We start from the raw sequence: 22,291 nt of genomic DNA, 5'->3' as shown, positions 1-22,291 counted from the left end.
AATGGAGGTGCATAGGTTTCAATGCATGAATTAGAATGACAGATGCTTTTTTTGTACAGTATCGACATTTTTTTCAATATTGCAACCATGAACTTCGTGGTCTTTAGTATGATAATAAATGGTGCAACTATGAAGTAGAAATGGAAGGAGTTTGATGCACTGTTTTGAACAATTTCTACAATAAAAAAAAGTGGAGTGCATTTGAGTTCAGACCCCAAATACTTTCTAGAAGCTTTTTTGCTTTAAGCTAAGTTTGTCTACACCAGTTTTCCAAATCCACAGTAATATTTTAGTTCATCTTTGTTTGTATAATATCTTATGCTCGGTGAGATTAGTTGGAGAATGCGCGTTAACATAAATTGTCAAATCTTTCCAAAAATTCTCAATGAAATTGTAAACATGACTTCGACTAGACTCCTATAACATGTATTAGCTTCAATCAGAACCATTGCGTTGTAGCTTTGGCTGTAATTTTAGGGTCACCATCAAGTTGCTTAGCTATATAAATAAATTAGTCTGTGGAAGGAATGAGAACAATAACACTGAATATTTCTTAAAAGATGCCTTTTTTTTTACTCTATTATTATTTTTTCTTTCTTTAAATATTGGATTTAGGCCATTTGTCTTAATTCGTTGTTTTATACACCAAGTGTCCTCTTTTAGTTATTTTTATTTACTTTAAAAAATAAAAAACGAAGCTGAAAAAAATAAGCAAATATTTTACACTGACATATGAAATACCGAATTTATATTATATTTATAGTCCTAAGCTATATATTGTACCTTTCTTGTGTGTGTTGAAACAGGCGTTAGTAAAACGTTACTGAGTCTGCGCAGTGGGTCTCACCGTTGTCCATGACGTAATTGACGTTCTCTGTCAGAATCCAGGAAGTGGATCGGTGGCCGTTGTTTGTGTTCCTTGCTCAAGATCTCAGTGCCTGTTTCTTTTCTCGTTTAAAGCGTCCACGGGCCGAAATGGCAGCGTTTATTTCAGTCCCGTTGAAAAAGTCCTCCGAGGTTGATCTGGTGAAGCCGCTGTCGAAGTTTGTTACAGCCTCGTATCCAGCGGGGGACGAGCAGTCAGAGTACCTTCGAGCCGTGGAGGAGTTGAACAAGCTCCGCAAGAGCGCGCTGGGAAGGCCGCTCGACAAACACGAGAGCTCCTTGGAAATCTTACTGAGGTAAAAACTCACTTAGAAACAGACAAATTAACTACAATAAACGTCAAAATGAATGGACACATAATTTAACTATTGGCTTCTTGAGTTGGCTTAGTTGCCGCACCCAGTGGTTAGCTCTTAGCTGCTAACAAGTAAGCTAAAAAGCTACAACTGCAGATTTATTGACACTAGTAAGACGTCGCTGACTGATTAGTAAATATATATCAGTTAATTAAACTAGTTGACTTTTAACAAGTTTAATTATCCGTGTCAATTTAGGGGTTCATTGCTCTAGATGCTCTGTTAAAATAAGTCATATACAGCTCATTTCACTTGAACTGCTTCTCCCACATGTAACACAAAACACAGAAGCTATTACACAATGCTCAGAAATAACAATATAAATCAAAATAAATATACAGTGAGTGTAAGCATTATACAAACCCCAGCCTTCATCATTAAGCTTAGTCATTCCTGGTCAACATCAACAGCCAGGCGGTCAATGAATTATTAAAAGGAAAACAGTTTACTCTTACAGTAGCAACGTTTTACTGTCAACGTTGCAATGGAAACATTAAGATTAGTAAAAATCAAAATTTTATTAAAAAAACAAATGTTTTCTATAAGATTAAAAACAGGTGACTATTTTATAAAAAGTAAACAGACAATGAGATATACTATGGTAGACATTGAAGGAAAAGTAAATGCATATAAATGTAAAGAAATATTTAGTAAACAGAGAAAATGTTGCTTTGAAGGACTCTGGAAATACAATTCTCCTAATGATGATTGGACACAAGATAGAAGTAGCGAGAACCATAGATTCTTATATTACGATAAAAGTGCCACATCTAAGAAATAATAAAGGAGGAAAAGAGGAAGAAAGAAAACAAAAATTTACATTTACTTAAACAAGAGCAAGCTAACAATAAAATAGCACAATGCTGTGAAAGTAATGTTACATTAAATGTGCAAGAAGACTATGAATATTTGTGGGGTAAAAAAATTAGGAATGATATTAAAATATGTAATAAAAAATTATCTTTAATAAGTCAGTGGAAAACCTAGCCTTAGAAATTAATCTGAAGCAATACTGATAGATGTGTTGCTGTCTGATTGTGTATTTTAGCATTAAAAAGAAAGTCCCTTCACTGTCCTATCAGTCAGATATGGTTAACAAAATGTCCCTGCTCCAGCCTCTTTGCATAAAGGAAGTGTACACAAGCTTCACCTGGGCTTTAACAAAGTTTCTCTGTATCCTCTCCATGTTTGTGGCCAGATTGTTATTTAGTGTAGCTGATCTTTTTTTTCCAATGACTGACGCCTCATATAAGTGACTGGATGCTCTGCTTATGTCTGAATACTCTTTCTTAATATTAACAGACATCTATAATACAAAGAACCTTTGCCCCTTTTATTGTATCGATTGTTCTGACTCACTCTCTGAACATAAAGCCCAGGCTGTATCAATATGTTCGTATTTACATTTCAAATTGTCTTCCAATTTTTTACTTTGTGATCATATTATTTTACTCTGGACCAACGTGCCACTGTTTTACCACCAGAAGTTTCTTTTTTAAAATTATTTTCTGGCACCCATCATTTTTCTCAGCATTATTTATAGTTAACAACTGGGAGGCTCCGAACATGAAGCAGCGCAAAGCAATTACTCACCTTTTGGTCACATGACTTCTGTCACACTATCTGTGATTTGACATTGTGGCAAAGACGTTAAATCCATTTCAGTCAGGTTAAATTAAAGATTGACCTTTATGTCCAATATCTTTGCTCTGAAATTTATTTCCTTCCCTGATGTTTTTCTATAAACTGGATCAAGAGGTAGAATTAGAGACGCACAGATTGGGTTTTTCCTGATCAACACAGACTTCCCGTTTACTTTATGATCTGACAATTTTTTCTGTTTTTTTAATAAAAATCTTATTAAACTATTCCATATTAAAAGAGGCACTCAGGTAGTTGACATATAAAAATAAAACAATCCATATAAAAATAAAAGAATTACAAGACTATCCTCATTTGTGAATAAAGAAAAGAAAATCACAGATCAGAGCCAATAACTTAGAGCAGTAACTAAATTGTTTGAAAGTTTTTTTTTTAATTCAAGTGCTACTTTTGTCTAAATTACAATTGTTTTTTTGTAAACATATGCTTATATGAGTAGTTTTCTTGAGACTAACATGTCTGCGATGAATCGCCTGCTGCTGTTGTCGCTGTTCGGTCCTCAGCGTTCGTAGTCACAGCGACGGGTCTTTTCACAGACTGCTTAGTGTTACCCTGGTGACCAGTGTTTGCTGGGACATTTTTTCCCCTCTCTTCTCTCTCTCTCCCTTTAGTTCAGCCACAAGGCACGCCTCGTCTCAGTTTTCCTGTGTGAACGCTCAGCTCCCTCCATGTGTGTTTGTGCTTGAAACACACAGCTCTTTAAGAAAAGACTAGTTGGTGACCCAGTGATAGGGGAATCCCTGACTGTCTTTATCTCAAAGCTAAAAATAGACTGTTGACATCACCTCACAGATATACTGAGGTCAAAAGTTTTTCCTTTTGTCATTTTTTTCCCTGAGTCATTGTCAGATTCCTAACTGCAGCAGTTCCTCAAACCACTCCACTGTTACGTCACATTTATCAGTCACGAAACCTGACGCTCACATGTCAGCCCGTGGCTGTTTCACAGGTTACATCTTATTCATTTTCAACAATATAGAGACTTGTTTTTTTGTAAAAACACAGTGTAAAACCGAGCGTTGTTTTGATTCTGCTTTCTCTTTTTGTCCACAGATACTATGATCAACTGTGTTCCATTGAGCCCAAGTTTCCCTTCTCTGAAAACCAGGTAATTGATTGAGCAGCGCATATGACTCTGGCTTGAACGCTTCATTAAATGGAGAGAAACTTGAAAAACAAAGCCTGCTTTTGTTTCTGCAGCTCTGCCTAACCTTTACATGGAAGGATGCCTTTGATAAAGGATCCCTGTTCGGTGGCTCCGTCAAGCTCTGTGAGTAATGCTGCAATAAACATAATTGTGTCGAGAAAATAACAGGCAATCATTAGCATTCAGTTTTCAGCCATTGTGGCACATTTGGTTTTCTGTATTTGGTTACCCTTTTTGCCTTTTTCGTGCTGTGAGAAACAAGGCTTTACAATTTGCACTGACTTTGTCCTCGAAATCAGATGTCATAGTCAGCCTAGAAATAGGCAAAGATGTCTTGTACCTTATCTGAATAGTTTGTGTTCTTAAGAAAGCTGCAAAGAATGTATTAAATCTTTTGTTTTAAACATTGTTCCTCTCTGATATCCTAACTCTGTCATCATTTGAACCTTTTGTTCCTGTTGGTGAATTATTAAAGACTGATTCATGAATCTTTTCAGTGAACTTTGGCCCACACAGTGGTGTCAAATTCCAGTCCTTAAGGGCTCAAGGACCGAGTTTCCTCCTCAGCAAGCAATCGAGCTCAATAGAGTCCTGCTAATGACCTAATTATGGGGTTGAAGTGTTTTGGCAGAGACACCATCTAAATACTTCCCTGGAGGTCAGGGGTTTGACACTGCTCCACTCCACACAAATCTTTGTTGTGTCAAATAAGGAAGTTAATGATTTCTGACATCAAAATAAAAGGGTACTGGAAAATAAATGTAATGCGTTTAAGAAAAGAGATGATTTTGCTTTAACAGTTGTGTTTGTGTTGCAGCTCTGGCCAGTCTGGGTTACGAGAAGACATGCGTGTTGTTCAACTGTGCAGCTCTGGCCAGTCAGATCGCCACAGAGCAGAACATTGACAACGACGAGTGTCTCAAAGCTGCCGCTAAATACTATCAGGTCTGTACAGTAGTATTTGTTTTTTTTGTGTGTTTGTGTAGTTTTATATTTTTGGAAGCTCATACTTAAATATACGAGAGTAAAGAAATAGTGTTGAATCTTTTCATAACCCAGCCTCAGGAGACAGAGGCTGGGTTATAAAGAAACACAACAGCAGAACTGCTGATGTTGCACAACTTTAATAGTTTTTCAGCGGTGGCCAACTCCAGCCCTCAAGAACCAGCATCCTTATTTTTGTCCCTGCTGCAATGCAGATGATCCGTACAGCTGAATTACCTTCTCAGCACTTCACCAGGTTCTCAGAGTGCTAAAGAACCGTTCATATGATTCAGGGGTGTTGGACCAGGGAAACATCTAAAACAAGCCAGGGCCCAACCTCTTGAGGACTGGAGTTAACCAACCCCGAGTTACTTGTTATAATTTGGACACAGTGGGTTCAATCAGCTATATTAGTTTTTAAAAGAAGTCATCAGAGATGTCCGGTGATCAGTAAAATCCCATTTGGTAAGGCAACTCTTTTTTTTTTTTTTTTTCTTTTTTTTTTAACTGAGGAGGATTTTAGCAACTATATATTCCAAAAGATCCCAGATAGCTTTTTACTACTTATTTTGGCAACAGCGGTTTTTTTGTTTTGTTGTTGTTTAGTTTCACTGAAGGTCGTCCAGGTAAGTTACTGCTGCAGGGAGTCACACCTTGTCAGTGAGCGGTTCTTCTATTTGTCCCAGAAGTTGGGAACTTTAGATGCACTGATTGCAATTTCATGGCTGATTTTTACAAAAAAACCTTTGGAAAAACTTTGAGCCGTTCACAAAGATTGCATAATATTTGAAAATCTTACGTTGGTGATAATTGCAAACATTTCAATGGTGATTTCAGTTGTGATATCTGTTTTTTTTTGTTTTTTTTTCTCTCTCTCTTTTTCATCTGTGATTTCATCACTCTGTGACCTTCAGTATTTTGGGCAGTGCCATTTATTTGTGATGTGAGCATCTGCTGCCACAAGACTCTGTCCAACTGGCTAAATATTGCATTGGCAAAAGAAAAATGCAAGTTCATAACACTTGGAAAATATTTGCCAGTTATTATTCCACTCCAAAATAATGTAGCTTTACTCTTGATGCCAGTTTTGCTTTAGACACCATAAGGTAAAAAGATACAAGAATAGCTTTTAAGAATATTATTTTGCATTCCTTCCTTGAGTTAATAAATATTTAGGAGCAGATGTAATGCCACCATTTTTATTTTAAAACAAAGACAAAATATGAGCTTGATGTTTTAAACTTTTAGTGCTTAGAGTGATTAAAACAGTTTTGGTGTGTATTCCCTGCAGCAGGAGTGTCAAACTCCAGTCCTCGAGGTCACAACCTGCAACTTCTAGATTTATCCCCAGTCCAACACATCTGATTCAAATGGCTGCGTTTCCCCTCCTGCATGCAGTTCTGCACAGTCCTGCTAATTTACCTTAGTCAGAGGCTTCCAAAAGCTAATATATCCTGAAACTTTTTGATGCAGACCTTCTCCACAACACACCTCAATCAAATGAATAACTCTTAAACGTAAGATGAAACGCTGAAGAAATTCATCCATTTGATTCAGGTTAAAAAATCTCTCTCTCATTCTCACCGACGTGTTTCTCCATGTTACTGAAAAAAACATAAAATAAGACTCTTGTTGTTTGAGTCTTTGACTCTACCTCCCTCTGTAAAAGCAGGAGTGTTGTTGACAATGCCACCTAGTGACATTTATGGAAGATGCATTCACTAACGGGAGGAGAAGAACTGGATTTGACACGAGATGTGTTGGATCAAGCTGAAAATGTAGCGACTGCGATTGGCAGCTAATTTCCAGTTACTGTTCTCCTCCTGAAATGAGTTTGAGCTGCAGAAAGTTGTAATTTTAAAATCTGAACCTGATCTCGATGTGTTCGTCCAGCTGGCCAGCGGAGCGTTTAGTCACATCAAGGACACAGTGCTGTCTGCGCTGAGCAGAGAGCCGACCATGGACATCTGTCCTGAGACCGTAGGAACTCTGAGCACCATCATGCTGGCCCAGGCCCAGGAGGTTTTCTTCCTCAAAGCCACTTCAGGTACTGAAGGCCAGACTGACACCGCACTGCTCTCCTACTGCCGCTGTTCCTTTTTTTTTTTTTTTTTTTAAATTCCCCAGCACATTTGAACTCCTGTTACACTTTTTTAAATGTGCATCACAAAATAACTTGCACTTATTTTATTTATTTTTTTACCAAGTACAGCAAACTTTGCAATTCTCTAATTACACAGCTCTGCATTTTTATTGTCTTGATTAATTTCTAAGGCTGTTTTGATCCAGGCTGTACACAGCTTCTGCCCCGATTCTGTCTGCAGAGCTGCTCATTAGACGTTTATATAAAAGTTTTTTTTTTTACGTTACACTAGGAAGTCAGCCCTCTTTCTAAAAATACATACGTAATCTGCCGAGTTCACGTTTTACTCGTAAATGAGTCCTTGCTCTGTGATGAGACAATGCATGTGTTAGTTTGGACAGGCAGAGAATTGTAGTAGTTTTACAATACGGCTGATCAAAAGCAATTATTTAAGTAATCGAGTATTCTATTGATTATTCTCGCAATTTATCGAGTAATTGGATTAAAAAGTAATTGGCACATTCTGCAACTCTTTGTAAATGCATAAAACGTGGCAAAAAAACCCCAACTACAAATTAATTCCTTTGTGAAATGAGGCTTTACAAAATGTTTATTTTGTAAAGCCAAAATAAACATTTTGTTGCCTGAAAAGCAAAGGTATTCCTTTAATATATGGGAGTTCATTTGTTGCAAAGGATTCACCTGCAGTTAAATACTTTTAAAATTAACATGTGAACCAGGTGAAGTTAATATTTGAGAAGTTCCTGGTAGAACATGTTTATGGAGAGAGGTCCCCCCCCATTTAAAAAAAACTCTGATAGTGTTTTTTTTAAATGGCATATTTTAGTCTTTTTTTTTACTCCAGTTAGTGATTATTCGATTACTAAACTAGTTGAGAATTATCTTAATTAATCTGATTGTTTCAGCTCTACTATATACTTTTTTTTGCTTTTAAGTGCAGCTCCTCCTGAGAATCCTAATATCTGATTTTTTGTTCTTTGACTGTAAAACGTTTTGCTTGCCCGACAGACCGGATGAAAGACGCTGTGATCGCAAAGCTGGCCAATCAGGCCGCAGATTTTTACGGCGAAGCCTTCAAGCAGTGTCAGTACAAAGACAACCTTCCAAAGGTAAGCTGCCAGATCGACCGGAGTCGCACGGTGTAACCGCTAAGACGTCCGACGAAGACGTGCAGACGCTGGACTCTGTGTGACAGGTTTTGTGTGTCAGGTTGTTCTTGTTCATGTGAGACGGGTTGTGGGACTGTTCTAGACTCTCTGTTCTCATTGGTCCTTTTTCATCCTGTTTTCACTGTTATTGGTCGGTTTTAACTAAACCAATGCTGAGCTGTTTTCTTTCTGGTTTCTCACTGTCAAATCATGAGCAGCTTAAAAAATAATAATAATATGCAAAACTTCATGCTGCAAGCTTTTATTTTGAAGGTCAAGTGAATTGAAATTTAAAAAAGCTGTTCAATATCTTATAATTAGTCAGTTTTAATCACAGATTGGTATGTATGTATATATATGTGTACATACCAATCTGTATCATTCTACTTGAGTAACTAATTAAATTAACCAGTGGCACAAATGATGCATTTTAATTGCATTTCATATTTTAATGTCGTATTTATTGTCAGAAAGTTGGTCGTCTTTAACTTTGTGAGCTCCAGTTTCTACTGGAAGATTGTTTGGAGAATTTATTTTTATTAGATCTAGGCATAAGCCTTTATGAAATTTTTGAAACCTTTTAGTAACAATAACTTGATTTCACAGTGTTGACTCCAGAAAATAAGTAATATTCTAGTTAGTACAGCTGTAGATATGCCGTCTATAACATTTAATTATTGTTTGTTTATTTTGAGTCGTTCTTTAACGTCTATCCCGGAGAATATACATGTCACATTGTTTTTTCTTTTACAAACAGCAACATGTGGAGGAGGGGTGTCTGTTACAGTCATTAAACAGTAGGCTGCTGTGCTTGGCTATCTTCTCTCCCTGGAGGGGAAGCGCTGCAAAGCTCTACATCATAATGTGCTGCATTCACTTGCACTGGGACATCTGACAGTTGCTCGTTAAACTCTACTTCACACAGCATTTAACTTCCAGTTAATTTTAAATACATTTTCTGCACAGTTTAATTATTTTTTTTGTTGATGCCAAAAATAGATTATGGTGTTTCTGTTTGTAATATTTTAAGTGAAGATGAAATCCACTTCTCTCTATCCTGAGTTTTATGACTAGAAACTAGAGGTGTGCCGATCGATCGGCCACCGATCATAATCGGCCGATTTCCGTGAGAAAGTGTATGATCAGTGATCGCCGATCACGGTTTCTTGCTGCCGATCACACAAACCGATCACCTGCATCTCATTTCGCAGCCTGCCTGTGCAGCTGGTCTCCTCTTTCCTTCACACTGCGCAAACGCGCAGCAACAAATCCTAAGCGATGTGGAACTATAACGCACTGAGTGAATGAGGAAGTTTGCGTGTTGCGGCGGAAAATTGAAGCACGTGGGGTGAAGCAGGTCAAAATGCATCAACACGACGAATCTAATATGGCATCAAAACAATGCCATACGTAACAGAGTTTGGCTACATCGAGGCTCACTGCAGTAAAAAAGGTATATTGAGGATCAGATAGCAGGTAAAGCAGCGCACAGCTACAAACACTCACCCGGATTAGCATGACGGTCAGAAAGCTAAACAAATAACCCGCAAAATTATTTAAGTCTTCGAGCTGCGATGTAAGACGCTGGTTCTGCTCTCGCTGTTGAACCGCTGCTACGTGCTACAGGAGCACAGATGGAGCACCGCTTCTGCTCCACCTGGTAGTGACTCTCACACCAAACCTCTGCTTAAAGCTGCAGCATATAACTTAAAAAATACATTTTACATACGTATTAAAACTTTCACTTTCCTAACATGAGACAGATAATCTCTAAAAAATAATCGATCTCCTCTCCTCCCTGCTTTGCATAATTACTCCGCTCAGTCAGAAACAGCCACTCAGAACTAGCAGTAATCAGCTAGCCGCCATGCTATCAGGAAGTTTTCATTCAGTAACTCTGGATTGTTTATTGTAATGGAACCTGTATTTGCCTTTGAATTTTAAGTTTTATACTTGAATTTTTTGGCAATGTTGAGAGGTTTTATTTTGACTCTTTGCATTATTTAGCCTCTTCAGAGCCTCCATATGTCTGTTACTATCTTCAGTCTGTTGAAGATAGTTATTATTGATGGTACAATTTGCACAATGCCTGTTTTGTTTTTTTCTTTGGAAAAAGTTATTAAAAACAAGTTTTTGTCTAAATTAAGGTGAATTCATGGTTCCGTTTTCCACATAATGTAACCGGTAGTGCTTATGATTCAAAAAATAATAATTATGTGATCGGTATCAGGGATCGGCCCTCATGGGTGATCGGAATTGGAATCGGAAAAAAACCTGATCGGCACATCTCTACTAGAAACTAGTCTGTAAAGCCAAGCCCAGAGAGCAGTGTCTGTGTTGTGGCTGAAAATCTCAATAACACACAAACATGAAGAGTTGTTGGGTGTTTCTTTGAGGTGTAGCAGCTTCTGCTGAAAGGTTAAACACTCATGGCCTCTTCTGTTTCTCTCTCCCGTTCTTTCTTTTTTTTTTTTCTCCTGCATCCCTCGTGTTGGTGGCGGCTCTCGTCGTCTGTACGTCTGTGTGCTTGTGTCGTGCTCTGCCATGTTTGCACGCCCCCTTGCTGCTCGTGCCTACTTGCGATTTGGCTGTCACGATGCCGATTGTGATTTGACCTTGCTGGTGTGGGTTTCTCCCCTTTTGGTTGCCCCTGCTGTCACGCACGTGTGTGTGTGTGTGCATATTCATGTTTGTGTGCCTGCGTGTTGCTCTGTGGTTGCCTCTCCCTGGTCAGTATTTTTATTTTCAGGAAGTGCTGCCGGTGCTGGCAGCCAAGCACTGCATCATGCAGGCCAACGCCGAGCTGCATCAGAGCATCCTCGCCAAGCAGAAGAAGCGTTTTGGGGAGGAAATTGCTCGTTTGCAGGTAACCAAAATTTAACCAAAGCTTGCTTTTGTCAGCATGCTGTAAGCAATTAAGCAATGAAGAAAACTTGAGAAACAAAGTTAGCATTATATTTATGAAGCTAATTGTCTAACCCTGTAGCACGCAGCAGAGCTGGTGAAGACCGTCGCGTCTCGCTATGACGAATACGTGAGCGTGAAGGACCTGGCTGACAAGATCAACCGAGCGCTCGCTGCCGCCAAGAAAGACAACGACTTCATCTACCACGACCGCGTTCCCGAAGTCAAAGACCTGGAGCAGATCGGCAAGGCGGCGCTGGTCAAAGCTACCGCTATCACACCTCCACTCAGCCAGAAATACACAGGTATGATTGTGTACACATATTGGAGAATAACGATTATTTTAGTTATCGATTACTCAGATGATCAGTAGATTAATCGGATGAAAACATTGGTGCATTATGTAGATTTTTCATTTAAATCTTTTTATACAATACTTGGAATGCATAAAAAATGAAAATAAGTAAGAAAATCAACAATTTATTGCCTACAATGCAATAGCAAGTGTCCTTTAGAGAACACCTGATCATTTGTAGCAAAGGATTCATCTGAGTTCATCCCTTTCTGCTTGATTTAACATCAGTGGTGTGTAGGACTGATCTTTTCATAAGTTTTTTTTTTTGCATTAATGATTAATAACTGCATAGCAAAAGGTGCTTGATGAATTTTAACCAGGTGAACCTTAAACTATGTTCCTAAAGGAGTTTTGTGTTGATCATAATTAAAGATTAAGGTTTTTGTTATTTTAAATTCAAAATGTACATCTCCTTTGTACAGTTTTGTCTTAATTGCTACTCTGACTCTCTAATCTTTTTTTGAGTCTGTATACTCTAGTTAAGGATTAATTGATTTACTAAGTTAATGATTATTTCAACAATCAATTAATCATAATTAATCAAGATTAATTGTTTCAGTCTAAATTTATATTGTCACCTTCCTAAAATATTGGGCCTGAGTCCTTTTCGAAAATCACCACATTTTTCTTAAAGATGTTTTAGGCAAAAAAAAGAAAGGAAAAAGACTTGGACAATTATTTTTTAGGAAGGGACGAAAAGTTGCTGGATCTATAAGTATTTAAAAATAAAGAACATGAGTTTGAGACCAAACTTAGAACTTTAGACATTATTTTCTTCCTTTATAATAAAAGTCGGTCCACTGAGATCACCGGCTCTGTGTGATACTTTAAAATCACTGAGCTGGGATTGCAGAACCAAAACGCGTTAAGAGTTACAACCTTCAGCATTGAACTGAAAGAAACCTGCACAACATGTTTAGGATTTTCCCTCCATCTGGCTCGGCTCTGTGTTGCCGTCTAAATCCATTTACTGCTTTGAATATAAGCAAAGTAGTTGTGCACCATCCTCAGTTACCTGCACCAGATTTGCTGTTAATTCAGTATAATTCACCATTTTGAGTTTCTGCTCTGTTCACCTGCAGACTTACTACTGTCTTTGCTTTTCCATATTACTCCTCACAGTTCATATTGGTTACAAGTTTGTGACGCGCCCCTCCCCCCCCAATGTGGATTAAATAAAGGTTCAGGAATAATCAGATTTCACAGAAACTAGTTGGCTACTTGCTGTAAAGTGTGTATCTTGTGGCATCTTTTCAGTTTCTCACTATGTTTCCCTTTATTTATGGTTTTACTTCTGTTATGTAAGTGTTAAAATGTCACAATTGGAGATTTATCTGCTAGAAGCACTTATATGTTTTTAAACCTTTTGTGCAATGTGTTTAACTATATATTTGCCTAAAACAGATCTATTTGAGAAGATGGTTCCCATGGCTGTTCAGCAGTCCATGGGCATCTACGGTCAGAGGAAGGCCGACACTGTGAACAGACTGGTGGGAACGATGAGGGAGGCCACCAATCTCTGTAATGGGTATGATGAAAGTTGTTTCCGTCAGATGCTCTGCATTCACTTGTGCAGAGCATCACGCACCACAGTTTGTAAGCATATTAATAATTCACGCCCTAATGGCCCAGCAGGTACTGTTACGCTGCGGATAATAAAAGCTCTTTTGTTTATTAGTTCACTTCCCTGAGACGTTTCTTAGAAACTCTAAACCAGGAGTTGTCCAATGTACGGCCTGTGGGCCATTTGTGGCCCTCTGGAGAACTTTTGACGGCCTCCTGAACTCAATTCAAGAATTGAAAAAAAAAAAAAAAAACTAGTCTGCATGCATAAATGTTTGATGTTTACAGATATATGCGTTATATCTTCCTAAAAAAAATATGTGCAAACAATATATTCCCATTTACTAAGTTTTTTGCCTTCATATTCATTTTGGAGCAACTAGAATCGCAATCATTCATTCCGGTTTTACTAAAAAGCAAATCTCCCAGTCCAAATGAGAAAACAATCAACCCCCCAAAAATTTTGAAACTGTGAAGTTGTCTTAAACTCAGAGCCGGCCCAAGGCATATGGGAGTTAAGGAGCTGCTTAGAGACCCAACACCATCAAGGGGAAAGAAGAGCATTGTTTGATTTTATTTTGCCATGACAGATTGCATGTATGGCACATTTTACACACCTTGTTCCAGGTTTTTGAAACCAAAGATATTAAACTTGCTAACAGTGTTTGTCAGCAGATGTTACTGTCACATAGCAAAATTAATGTGCAACATTTAAATACATCTGTGAATTTCACAATACAAGTAGTGCATCTTTGCTTCTTTGCTACTCCTAGAATCAAAAGCCATAAGACCACTAGTATGATGTAAGCTAATTACAACTGAAACCAATAATAGCAGGTATGTTACTATTTTGCTATTGGGGGGCCCCCAAATTAAAATCTGCTTAGGGCCCCAAAAGGTTTGGACCGGCCCTGCTGCTAATGCAATCTTACAGAATCTTTTTTATGTTTCATATCTACAAAGATTTACTGATTTGTTTTCTATAAATAGTGACTATTTTATTGATCTCACTAAGATTGTAAAAAAAAAAAAAGAAAAAAAAAGTTTGCTATTGAGTACAAAAGTTTGTTTTAAAAATGTTACAACAAAATATAACATCTTTGTGGCTTTCGACTTAAAAAATTAAAAACTTAAAAAGCCTGAGGTAACGGATCATCTTAACTCTGTCAGGGTGTTGGCCTCTCTGAACCTGCCTGCTGCCCTGGAGGATCTGTCTGGAGACTCTATCCCACAATCCATTGCTGAGAAGTCCAGATCAATCGTGCAGCAAGGAGGACTGCAGAACATCGAGAAGCTCATCAGAGACCTGCCTGAGCTGCTGACTCGCAACAGAGAGATCCTGGACGAGGTCGGTGGGAAAACGCTCAGCCAGTTTCACTGCACTCGTCTCACCTTTCATTCAAGTCCCAAATCTGTTTCTGAAAGTAAAGAGACTTTTAGAACCGCAGGCTTCAGACAGCATGTTTGCCATATGGCTTTGCTTTCTTGAAAGCAGCATGTGAATGTAATTCTCTTTAATAGCTGGCTTGGACGGCGTCAGTTGCTGGCGGTCTCTGCCAAGGCTGCCAGAAAAGCAAATTAATACCAAAAACTCAGAATCATTCCGAATGGCGTGAATCCCAGATCAGAATCATCGCAGAATTTAATCCACTGATCTCTGGGCCAAGGACGATCAGTCTTATCATCTCCAGCCAGCGTGTTTTTAACATCTTGCTCACAAACAATTAAACAGATGGGAGGAAAACATAAAACACGTTCAGCTTCCAGGTTTGTAGTCGAAGTTGAAAAGTCTAAGCCAAAAATGAAAAGAAAAAAAAAATCCCCTTAGCGAGTTTTAACAGGAGTGTATATTAAGTTAAAATTTGATCATTTTTTAAAAAAATTTTTATATTTGTGTATGAAAAATCTTAGCTTTTTTAACAGACAAATGCCATTCTGCAAATAATTGAATATTTACACAAAGAAAGTAACACACAACTTTTACAAATTTCCATCTCCTGCTAAAAATATTCCTGTGCATCTTTGAAAATCTCAGAAATTAAACAGTTCTATCATAAATTGCTCAAGCAACTTTCAATCATTTTGCTAGAGATGCAGCTAGAAACGAGTTTCTGTCAACAGCAGTTGGGACTGCACCGCCTTGGGGGGGAAAAAAATCATATTTTATCAGGTTACAACCACAAACTTCAGTATATTTCATTCAGATTTTATGCAATAGATCAATACAAAATATTGCACAATTATAAAGTGGTTGGAAAGGAATGGATGGCTTTTAAAACTTTCTGCAGATTAAATCTGGGAAGTTCTGATTTGCACTCATATTCAGTTCTCTAGTGCTTTACCTTGTGGAAAATATGGGTAGCTAATAGTCCACCAGTGTGTGACGTCATCTCAGTAGAAAGGCAGAGGCTTCAGAGGTGTGTTGGAGAACATTAGAGAACTTGAGCTACATGAAGATGAAGGACTGCAGCAGATAAGTCAGGAATAAAGTTGTGGACAGATTAAACTTCAAACATTTCTGTCTTTAATTACCTTCACTTCCCCAGAAGTCTTACATTTGAGTCGGTAAAATCTGCAGAAACCTTGAAATGTTTTAGCAAGATACTGTACATGGAGGAATGTTGCATTTATTTTTTTAAATATTTTTATGATGGTAACGTCTCCTTTTATATTTCAGTCTTTGAAAATGCTGGACGATGAGGAGACGACAGACAACGAGCTGAGAAGCAAGTTCAACCAGCGCTGGAACAGAACCCCGTCTGGAGATCTGTACAAGCCGCTTCGTGCAGGTCCGCCTCCATCACTTTTGCTCTCCAAACTCTTCTTCTTTTCTTTGTGACCTCTTATTCACTTGTGCTTCTCTTCTCTTCTCTTGTCTCCTTTCCTTTCCTAAACTCTCCCAGAGGGCACCAACTTCCGCAACGTCCTGGACAAGGCAGTGCAGGCCGACCAGGTGGTCAGGGACCGCTACAACGCCCAGTGCGACATGATCGCCCTGCTGTGTAAACCCGAGAATGAGCTGAACGCCGCCATCCCCTCGGCCAACCCCACCAGGACTCTGCAGGGCAGCGAGGTCTGTCTGTCCTCTTTACACTGCGTGATGCCAAACTTTCGTTTTTATGATTCTGGTTAGTTTTTAAGGACTGTCAGGCAGTTTCTGTGTAAACCCCGAGGACATTGTGTGCTTTATGGCCTTTTCCGACCCATTTTTCATATCGTTTGCTGACTTGGCATTGTGTGTCGCTGGGGAGCTTAAACAACTTAGCAAGCAGAACTGAGAAAGAGCAAAGGGAAGAAGTGCACATCTCTCCAGCTACAATGTTGCCCTGCTTAGGGGGAAAAGAAGACAAGGTGTTGACGTGCTGCGGTCTGCAGTCGTCCTGATGGAGCTGGGTGGTTGGATTGATAAAAACGTCTTCCTTTCCGTCTGCAGGTTGTGAACGTGCTGCGCTCCCTGCTGGCCCAGCTGGACGAGGTGAAGAAAGAGAGGGAGACGCTGGAGGGGGAAATCAAAGCCGTGACATTCGACATGTCGACCACCTTCCTGAAGGCTCTCGCCCAGGACGGAGCCATAAACGAGGAGCAGCTGTCGCTCTCCCAGCTTGACCAGTCGTACGGGAGCTACAACCAGAAAGTGTCGGCCAGCCTCTCCAAGCAGGAAGAGCTGCTGGGGCAAGTTCAGGTACGCTCCAATAGGGCTGAAGCGATTAATCGGATCAATCGATTATTTAAATAATCGTCAACCGATATAGTAATCAATTAACTGGAGTGTACGAACTCAAAAAAAAGAGGCAATTTTCTGAGAGAATAACATATCCAGAGCAGTAATTAAGCCAAAAATGTAAAGAAAAATACATGCATTATTCCTTTAAGATTCAGTTAAAAGCTACCCAAAACTCAAGTGGTACCTGGTTCAAACTGAGCAAAAAAAACCTTGTAATCCTCTTTTGCTTTCTAGTTATTAATTGGTTAATCAACAAAAGTATCAGCATATCAACCCGAGCAGATAAGCCTGAGATTTTTTACCAGTTGATGTTGGAAGCTTTTTTTTTGGCTTTTGATGTATCCTTTGTCACAAACAATCAAGCTTACAATAAAGTATTGCAGATGGTTTTGCATTTTAGACAGTAAAATGTTTTTCATATTTCAAAAAGAAATTTGTTTATTTTTATTTTTTATGCATTTCTAATATTGTATAAAAATCTGCAGAATGTGTCATTTTTTTCATCCAGTTGTCAAAATAAACAATAGATTAATTGATTACTAAAATAATTGCTAGTTGCAATCAAGTTGATTGCTTTTGCTTCAATGCCACCTGCCTGCATTGTTCTTTGTTGCATCAAACAGTTTAAAAAGCTTATCTTCCTGCTGGAACCTGTAAAACAAACAAAAAAAATACGTGTAAGCATTTTAAAGTACAGGTGCAGAAACTTTAAAAAATGTTTCTGCAGCGTAATCTGCAGGGACCTGTATAAATAGCTGTGGTGAGAGGCGCTCACCTCCAGATTGATGGCTCTGATTGTGTCTGGCTGCTTCCCCAGACGGCCCACCAGGAGTTCAGCAGCCTGAAGCAGTCCAACAACGAGGCCAATCAGAGGGAGGAGGTCCTGAAGAAACTGGCTTCCGCTCACGACAGCTACGTCGAGATCTGCAACAACCTGCGCGAAGGCACCAAGGTGCCCGCTCCGCGGCGTCCGCACACGCCAACCGCAACGACGTTCGTCGTGTCAGAAACTTTGCCCGTTGTTTCTCGTTCTCTTCAAACCGGGTCGCTTATCTTTGTCTCCCTCTTCGTCTCTCCTCAGTTCTACAACGACTTGACAGAAATCCTGCTCAAGTTCCAGAACAAATGCAGCGACATCGTTTTCGCTCGCAAGACGGAGCGTGATGAGCTGCTCAAGTACGTACTCACTGGAGCGTTTCATGACTGCTGGCAGAGAAAGCAGAGCGTGAACAGGAGCACGAAGCTTCTTGTGTTCTGGCTGTCAGATTTGTACTTTTTTAACTTTTAAGTAAAAACAAAGTGAGAGACTTTGTCTTCTTTAAAATGCACCCAATGACAATATTTGTTACCTGTTATTGTAACAAATATTTCATAAATTAAATTGTCCCAGAGGTTATTGCAATAAACGATAATATTGTTGTTTTCAAACCATTTTCAAGTATAATAGTAATGGCATAATAATGCAAGAACACTTTCCCAAAAATCAATACTCTTTGAATTCTAATGAACATATAACACTGGAGTTGTAAGACATGCCATATATCTAAAATAAATAACACAGCTGAAAAATATTATAGAAAATCTGTATTAAAAAAAAAAAAAAAGTTGTCCTTCAAATAAAGAGACTAAATTCACCAGACTGAAGACTTTTGGTAAAAAGAGAAGAAAAAAGAAACACGATAAATCCTGTGAATGGAAATGATTGAGCTTGTTTTGCTTTATCATGTGGTTAATTGATTAATTGATTTATTACTTATTTCAACAGGCCTAATCCTGGAACTGTTTTCTAGGTCTTGATAAGTGACTTTGGAAAAAGTTTACATTTCTAGACATTCTCTACAAGTTATATCCATCCATCCTTTCTTCCTGATGTGGAAATATCTGTCATTACTAAACTTTCTATTTTCATAGTTGTCCAAATATTATGGAGTTTTTGCATGTTTTGTTTATGACGGCCCAACTCTGTAAAAACCTTGTTGAAGACGTCCCAGCAAAGGGCTCGTCATAACGCTTTACTTCCCGTTTCAGGGAGTTGCAGCAGAGCATCGCCCGAGAACCTAGTGCTCCAAACTTCAACGTTCCCGCCTACCAGTCCACCCCGGCAGTCCCAGCTCCCGCCCCGGGTCCGACCCCTGCTCCCAGAACCGTCTTTGTAAGGAATCACAAGCTAATAACGGCAAAGTCCATCTTTGATGTATCCTCGCCTTGACGTTCTAATTCCTCTGTTTGTTTCTTACTTTAGGCCCAGCAACCTCAGCAAGTCCAGCAGCAGCCCCAGCAAAAACCTCAGCCTCCCTCCAGGCCACCTCCACCCAGCTTCACCCCCCAGGCAGCCACCGCCACCCTTACACCCACTGGGCCTCCTACCAGTAACCCTCCACCTATGGCCCCTCCCTCACAGGCACAAGGACCACCTTATCCCACCTACCAAGGCTACCAAGGGTGAGTTTTTTCTATTTCCAACATAAGAATGATCAAAATTAGTTGGAAAATTGAACCTGATGTCAAGAGTTTATTTTAAAGGGAGGCTGTTTTGCAAAATAAATTTGTTTTCATAATTATTTCACTTCCAGTTGGGTCTCAACTTCTTTTAAAAACAGGCAATGCACTTAAAAAACTATCCATCTGTTTTTTGGCAATAAGTTTATGTTTTTTGGTGTGTGAAAAATTTGCCCTTTAAAAAAAATCTGCATTGTTACCTAGCAACCTGCTACCCAGCAGCCCAAGTGGTACTGAGCAGAAGTGGTCAGCTGGTTTTACTGCTGTACAATGGCTGCTGGAAAAGACAAGTGTTTTGTTGTTGACTCACCATTCAGAAACCACTTGCTGCTTTCTTGTTGTTTGTGCAGGAGGCTCCACTTCTGCTTTTCAAAAATGTACGGTTGTATAAATGTGCATCTGTTTGCAGCCATTGTCATGTGCGAGCGTAAACGTTGAGCGGCTCATTCTTATAGATCAAAATGGGCAGAACTCAGCAGACTAAAACTTCATTATCTTTTTTTTTTTTTTTTTGCAGAAATGTGATGAACATGTTTGTTTGATTTTTTTTTTTTTTTTTTTTTTAGACCTACCCTAGCCTGTACAAGGAAGCATAATACCTTTAACACCTTTAACAATATTCTCAACTCTTAGAAGTAATAAACTTCATTTCCAGCTATTTTTAAAATAACTTTAGGAAAAAATATGTAATGAAACACATGTTTCAGGTGTTATTGATGACATTTCTTCATTTTAAACATATTTTGGTTCTGAATTACTGCAGTATGTTGACGTTTCTCAAACGCATCTCACCTTGTCTTGTGTTTTGTCGCTGCAGATTCTACCAGATGCCTATGGGCTACAACCCCTATGCTTACGGCCAGTACAACATGCCCTACATGCCCTACCAGGCCGCCCCGGGGCAGGGCGGATACCCCGGAGCGCCCCCTGCAGGACAGCCCTATCCTGGCTACCCACAGCAGCCCCCCCAGCAACAGCCCTACTACCCCCAACAATAACTCTGCTCTTCATCCCCCTCATTCCTCTTCTCACATGTTAACACCAAATAAAAAATATCCTCAGCAATAACACTTCATTTCAATCATCCCCTCTTCATCTTAAACTTTAGTTTGTTTGTTTTTTTTCTCACCAACAGCAGCTGCAGGACAGGGGACCTCAGAGCTGCTTTGCACTTTTTTCCAAATAAAATTCTTAACTTCAGAAATTTCAAATCCCCTTTTTGTTTAATTTTCCCTCTTTTTTTCAGTTTTTGAACAGCACTTTTTCTAAACTAGTTCGTCTTTCTTGCGCTCCACTAATCCCAGCCACTTTCCTCCTGAGGTTTACTTTCCTCCTGTTCTCTTTTCCAGCGTTTTAGTTGATTAATTTAAACTCTAACCCGTTCCCGCCGATACTGACTCCTTGAATGAGCTGGACTGCTGTACGAACACTCATGGACGAATCTCTGATAGGCTCCTGGTTTGGAGGGTTGTCTTTATTGTCTGGGTGAGTGGTCATTTCGAGTCACTCCTTCGTCCAGTTAATCAAACTTCACTGCTTCTCGACCAACTATAATCCTATTTTTGTAATGAATACTGATGCCTCACTCATGTATAAAAGCAGATGGCCCTGTAGGTTTTTCTACTGTAGGTGATGACGGATGACCTTTCTGTTTTCTTTCCTTCGCCCAGGGAATGTGGGTTTATTTCTGTGTTACAATCAGAGGCTGTACAAGTGGGAGAGATGATGATTATTATATAAATATATGTATAAATAAAACTCTGTATGTGGTTAACTAAAAACATGTGTGCTGTCCTCTCATGCTATGTTTTTATTTTTATTCTTCAGCTCTAACGTGATTAAAAAAAAAGACAACAACCATTCGGAGGTTTGTGTATCTTTACATGCTTTGTGTTTTGGATGAGGAACAAGGCTGGTCTGAATTTAACTATGCTCATTGTTGGTGGGAATCTCGTTCGTTTTATATTAGGGATGCACAAAATATTGGCGGCTGTATCGGCATTAGTCATTTTTTTTAGCATTTCGGTCTCATTTCGATAAATAAAACTGACTCGATGTGAACAGCCAGTATTTATTTCCGTCCTGTTTGTTTCTGGAGGAGGAGGCGAGGAGATCGGACATGTGGGGTTTGTTTGGTCATGTGATTGTGATGCAGCAAAGGATTGTGGGAAGTTTTACTGAAGCAACAAAGCAGTGAGAAGCCAGCGGTGTAGTAGTTTGTTTTTGTTTTGTTTTTCTTTGGGTTTATTTTTTTTCAAGGTGTCGAAAGGTTAGTGAAGTATATGTATCGGTTATTTACCTTAACAGCAATATTGATATCGGATATCGATATTGGCCCAAATTTTTATCGCTAATTTGAATTACTTGAAACATTCGTAGTTCATGGTGCAGTGATGAGGCCTGTCTTCAACTCACTTTTTAGAAGCAGGAATTGACTGAACAAGGTCGGATTTATTGTGGATTTGTCTTTTTTAAAAGGTCTAATCGGCTCTAATGGCCTTTATGTGACAGGAAAGCGGGTTGTGAACGAAAGGGAAAACGTAAGACAATGGAGTGGAGAATCCCAACAACTGTCATTATGCTGTGTCGCTGTTAGAATTAGAAAAAAAGCATCTCAAGTCAACATCTAGATGGCTGAACCTTGGAGACACTGAGAGTCCACTGAGATGCTGTTTGGGGGATTTACAGCCTTTAAAAGGCAACATATGTGCCTGAAGATCAAATTATTTAAATGACTAATAATGCTGATAAGACATCAGATATCAGAATCAAGTCAAAAGCTTCTTATGCAGCTTCTTAAGCAACACATATCCAAATATTGAATTTTTTTGTATACTTGAGCCTGTATGTGTAGTTTTGAAGCGGTGGATTTCAAAATTTAAACTTTTGTTTACAAAAACCGCTTAAGTTAGATTTGTAACATCAGCCTACGTTGAAAAAAGAAGCATTCAAAAAGTCCA

General features: G+C 39.0%; 1 protein-coding gene across 2 annotated transcripts; it reads left to right on the top strand.

Moving 5' to 3' along the window:
* Window positions 1-857: 857 nt before the first annotated feature.
* On the top strand, window positions 858-21,193 carry pdcd6ip (programmed cell death 6 interacting protein). Of its 2 annotated transcripts, none has more exons than XM_008421861.2 (18): window positions 858-1,181; window positions 3,957-4,011; window positions 4,104-4,173; window positions 4,868-4,995; window positions 6,928-7,081; window positions 8,147-8,247; window positions 11,036-11,152; window positions 11,273-11,495; window positions 12,950-13,073; window positions 14,279-14,456; window positions 15,786-15,897; window positions 16,012-16,181; window positions 16,542-16,790; window positions 17,650-17,784; window positions 17,914-18,008; window positions 18,861-18,984; window positions 19,075-19,274; window positions 20,149-21,193. In XM_008421861.2, exons 1-18 carry the CDS (start codon window positions 976-978, stop codon window positions 20,327-20,329), a joined length of 2,622 nt encoding a protein of 873 aa, XP_008420083.1. In that variant the 5' UTR covers window positions 858-975; the 3' UTR covers window positions 20,330-21,193. The 2 variants fall into 2 exon arrangements, with proteins under 2 accessions (XP_008420083.1, XP_008420082.1); XM_008421860.2 differs by having other exon boundaries at window positions 11,021-11,152.
* Window positions 21,194-22,291: the final 1,098 nt, after the last annotated feature.

Source organism: Poecilia reticulata, linkage group LG11 (assembly GCF_000633615.1).
Source record: "Poecilia reticulata strain Guanapo linkage group LG11, Guppy_female_1.0+MT, whole genome shotgun sequence".
Lineage (NCBI taxonomy): Eukaryota > Metazoa > Chordata > Actinopteri > Cyprinodontiformes > Poeciliidae > Poecilia > Poecilia reticulata.
Note: the sequence above shows the minus strand (reverse complement) of the source record. Positions and strands in the feature narration are given on the sequence as shown.

Coding starts and splice junctions, on each gene's coding strand:
- pdcd6ip (XM_008421860.2), top strand. CDS start 976: ATGGCAGCGTTTATTTCAGTCCCGTTGAAAAAGTCCTCCGAGGTTGAT. Junction 11,153..11,272: donor AGGAAATTGCTCGTTTGCAG/GTAACCAAAATT, acceptor CTAACCCTGTAG/CACGCAGCAGAGCTGGTGAA. Junction 13,074..14,278: donor GCCACCAATCTCTGTAATGG/GTATGATGAAAG, acceptor TAACTCTGTCAG/GGTGTTGGCCTCTCTGAACC.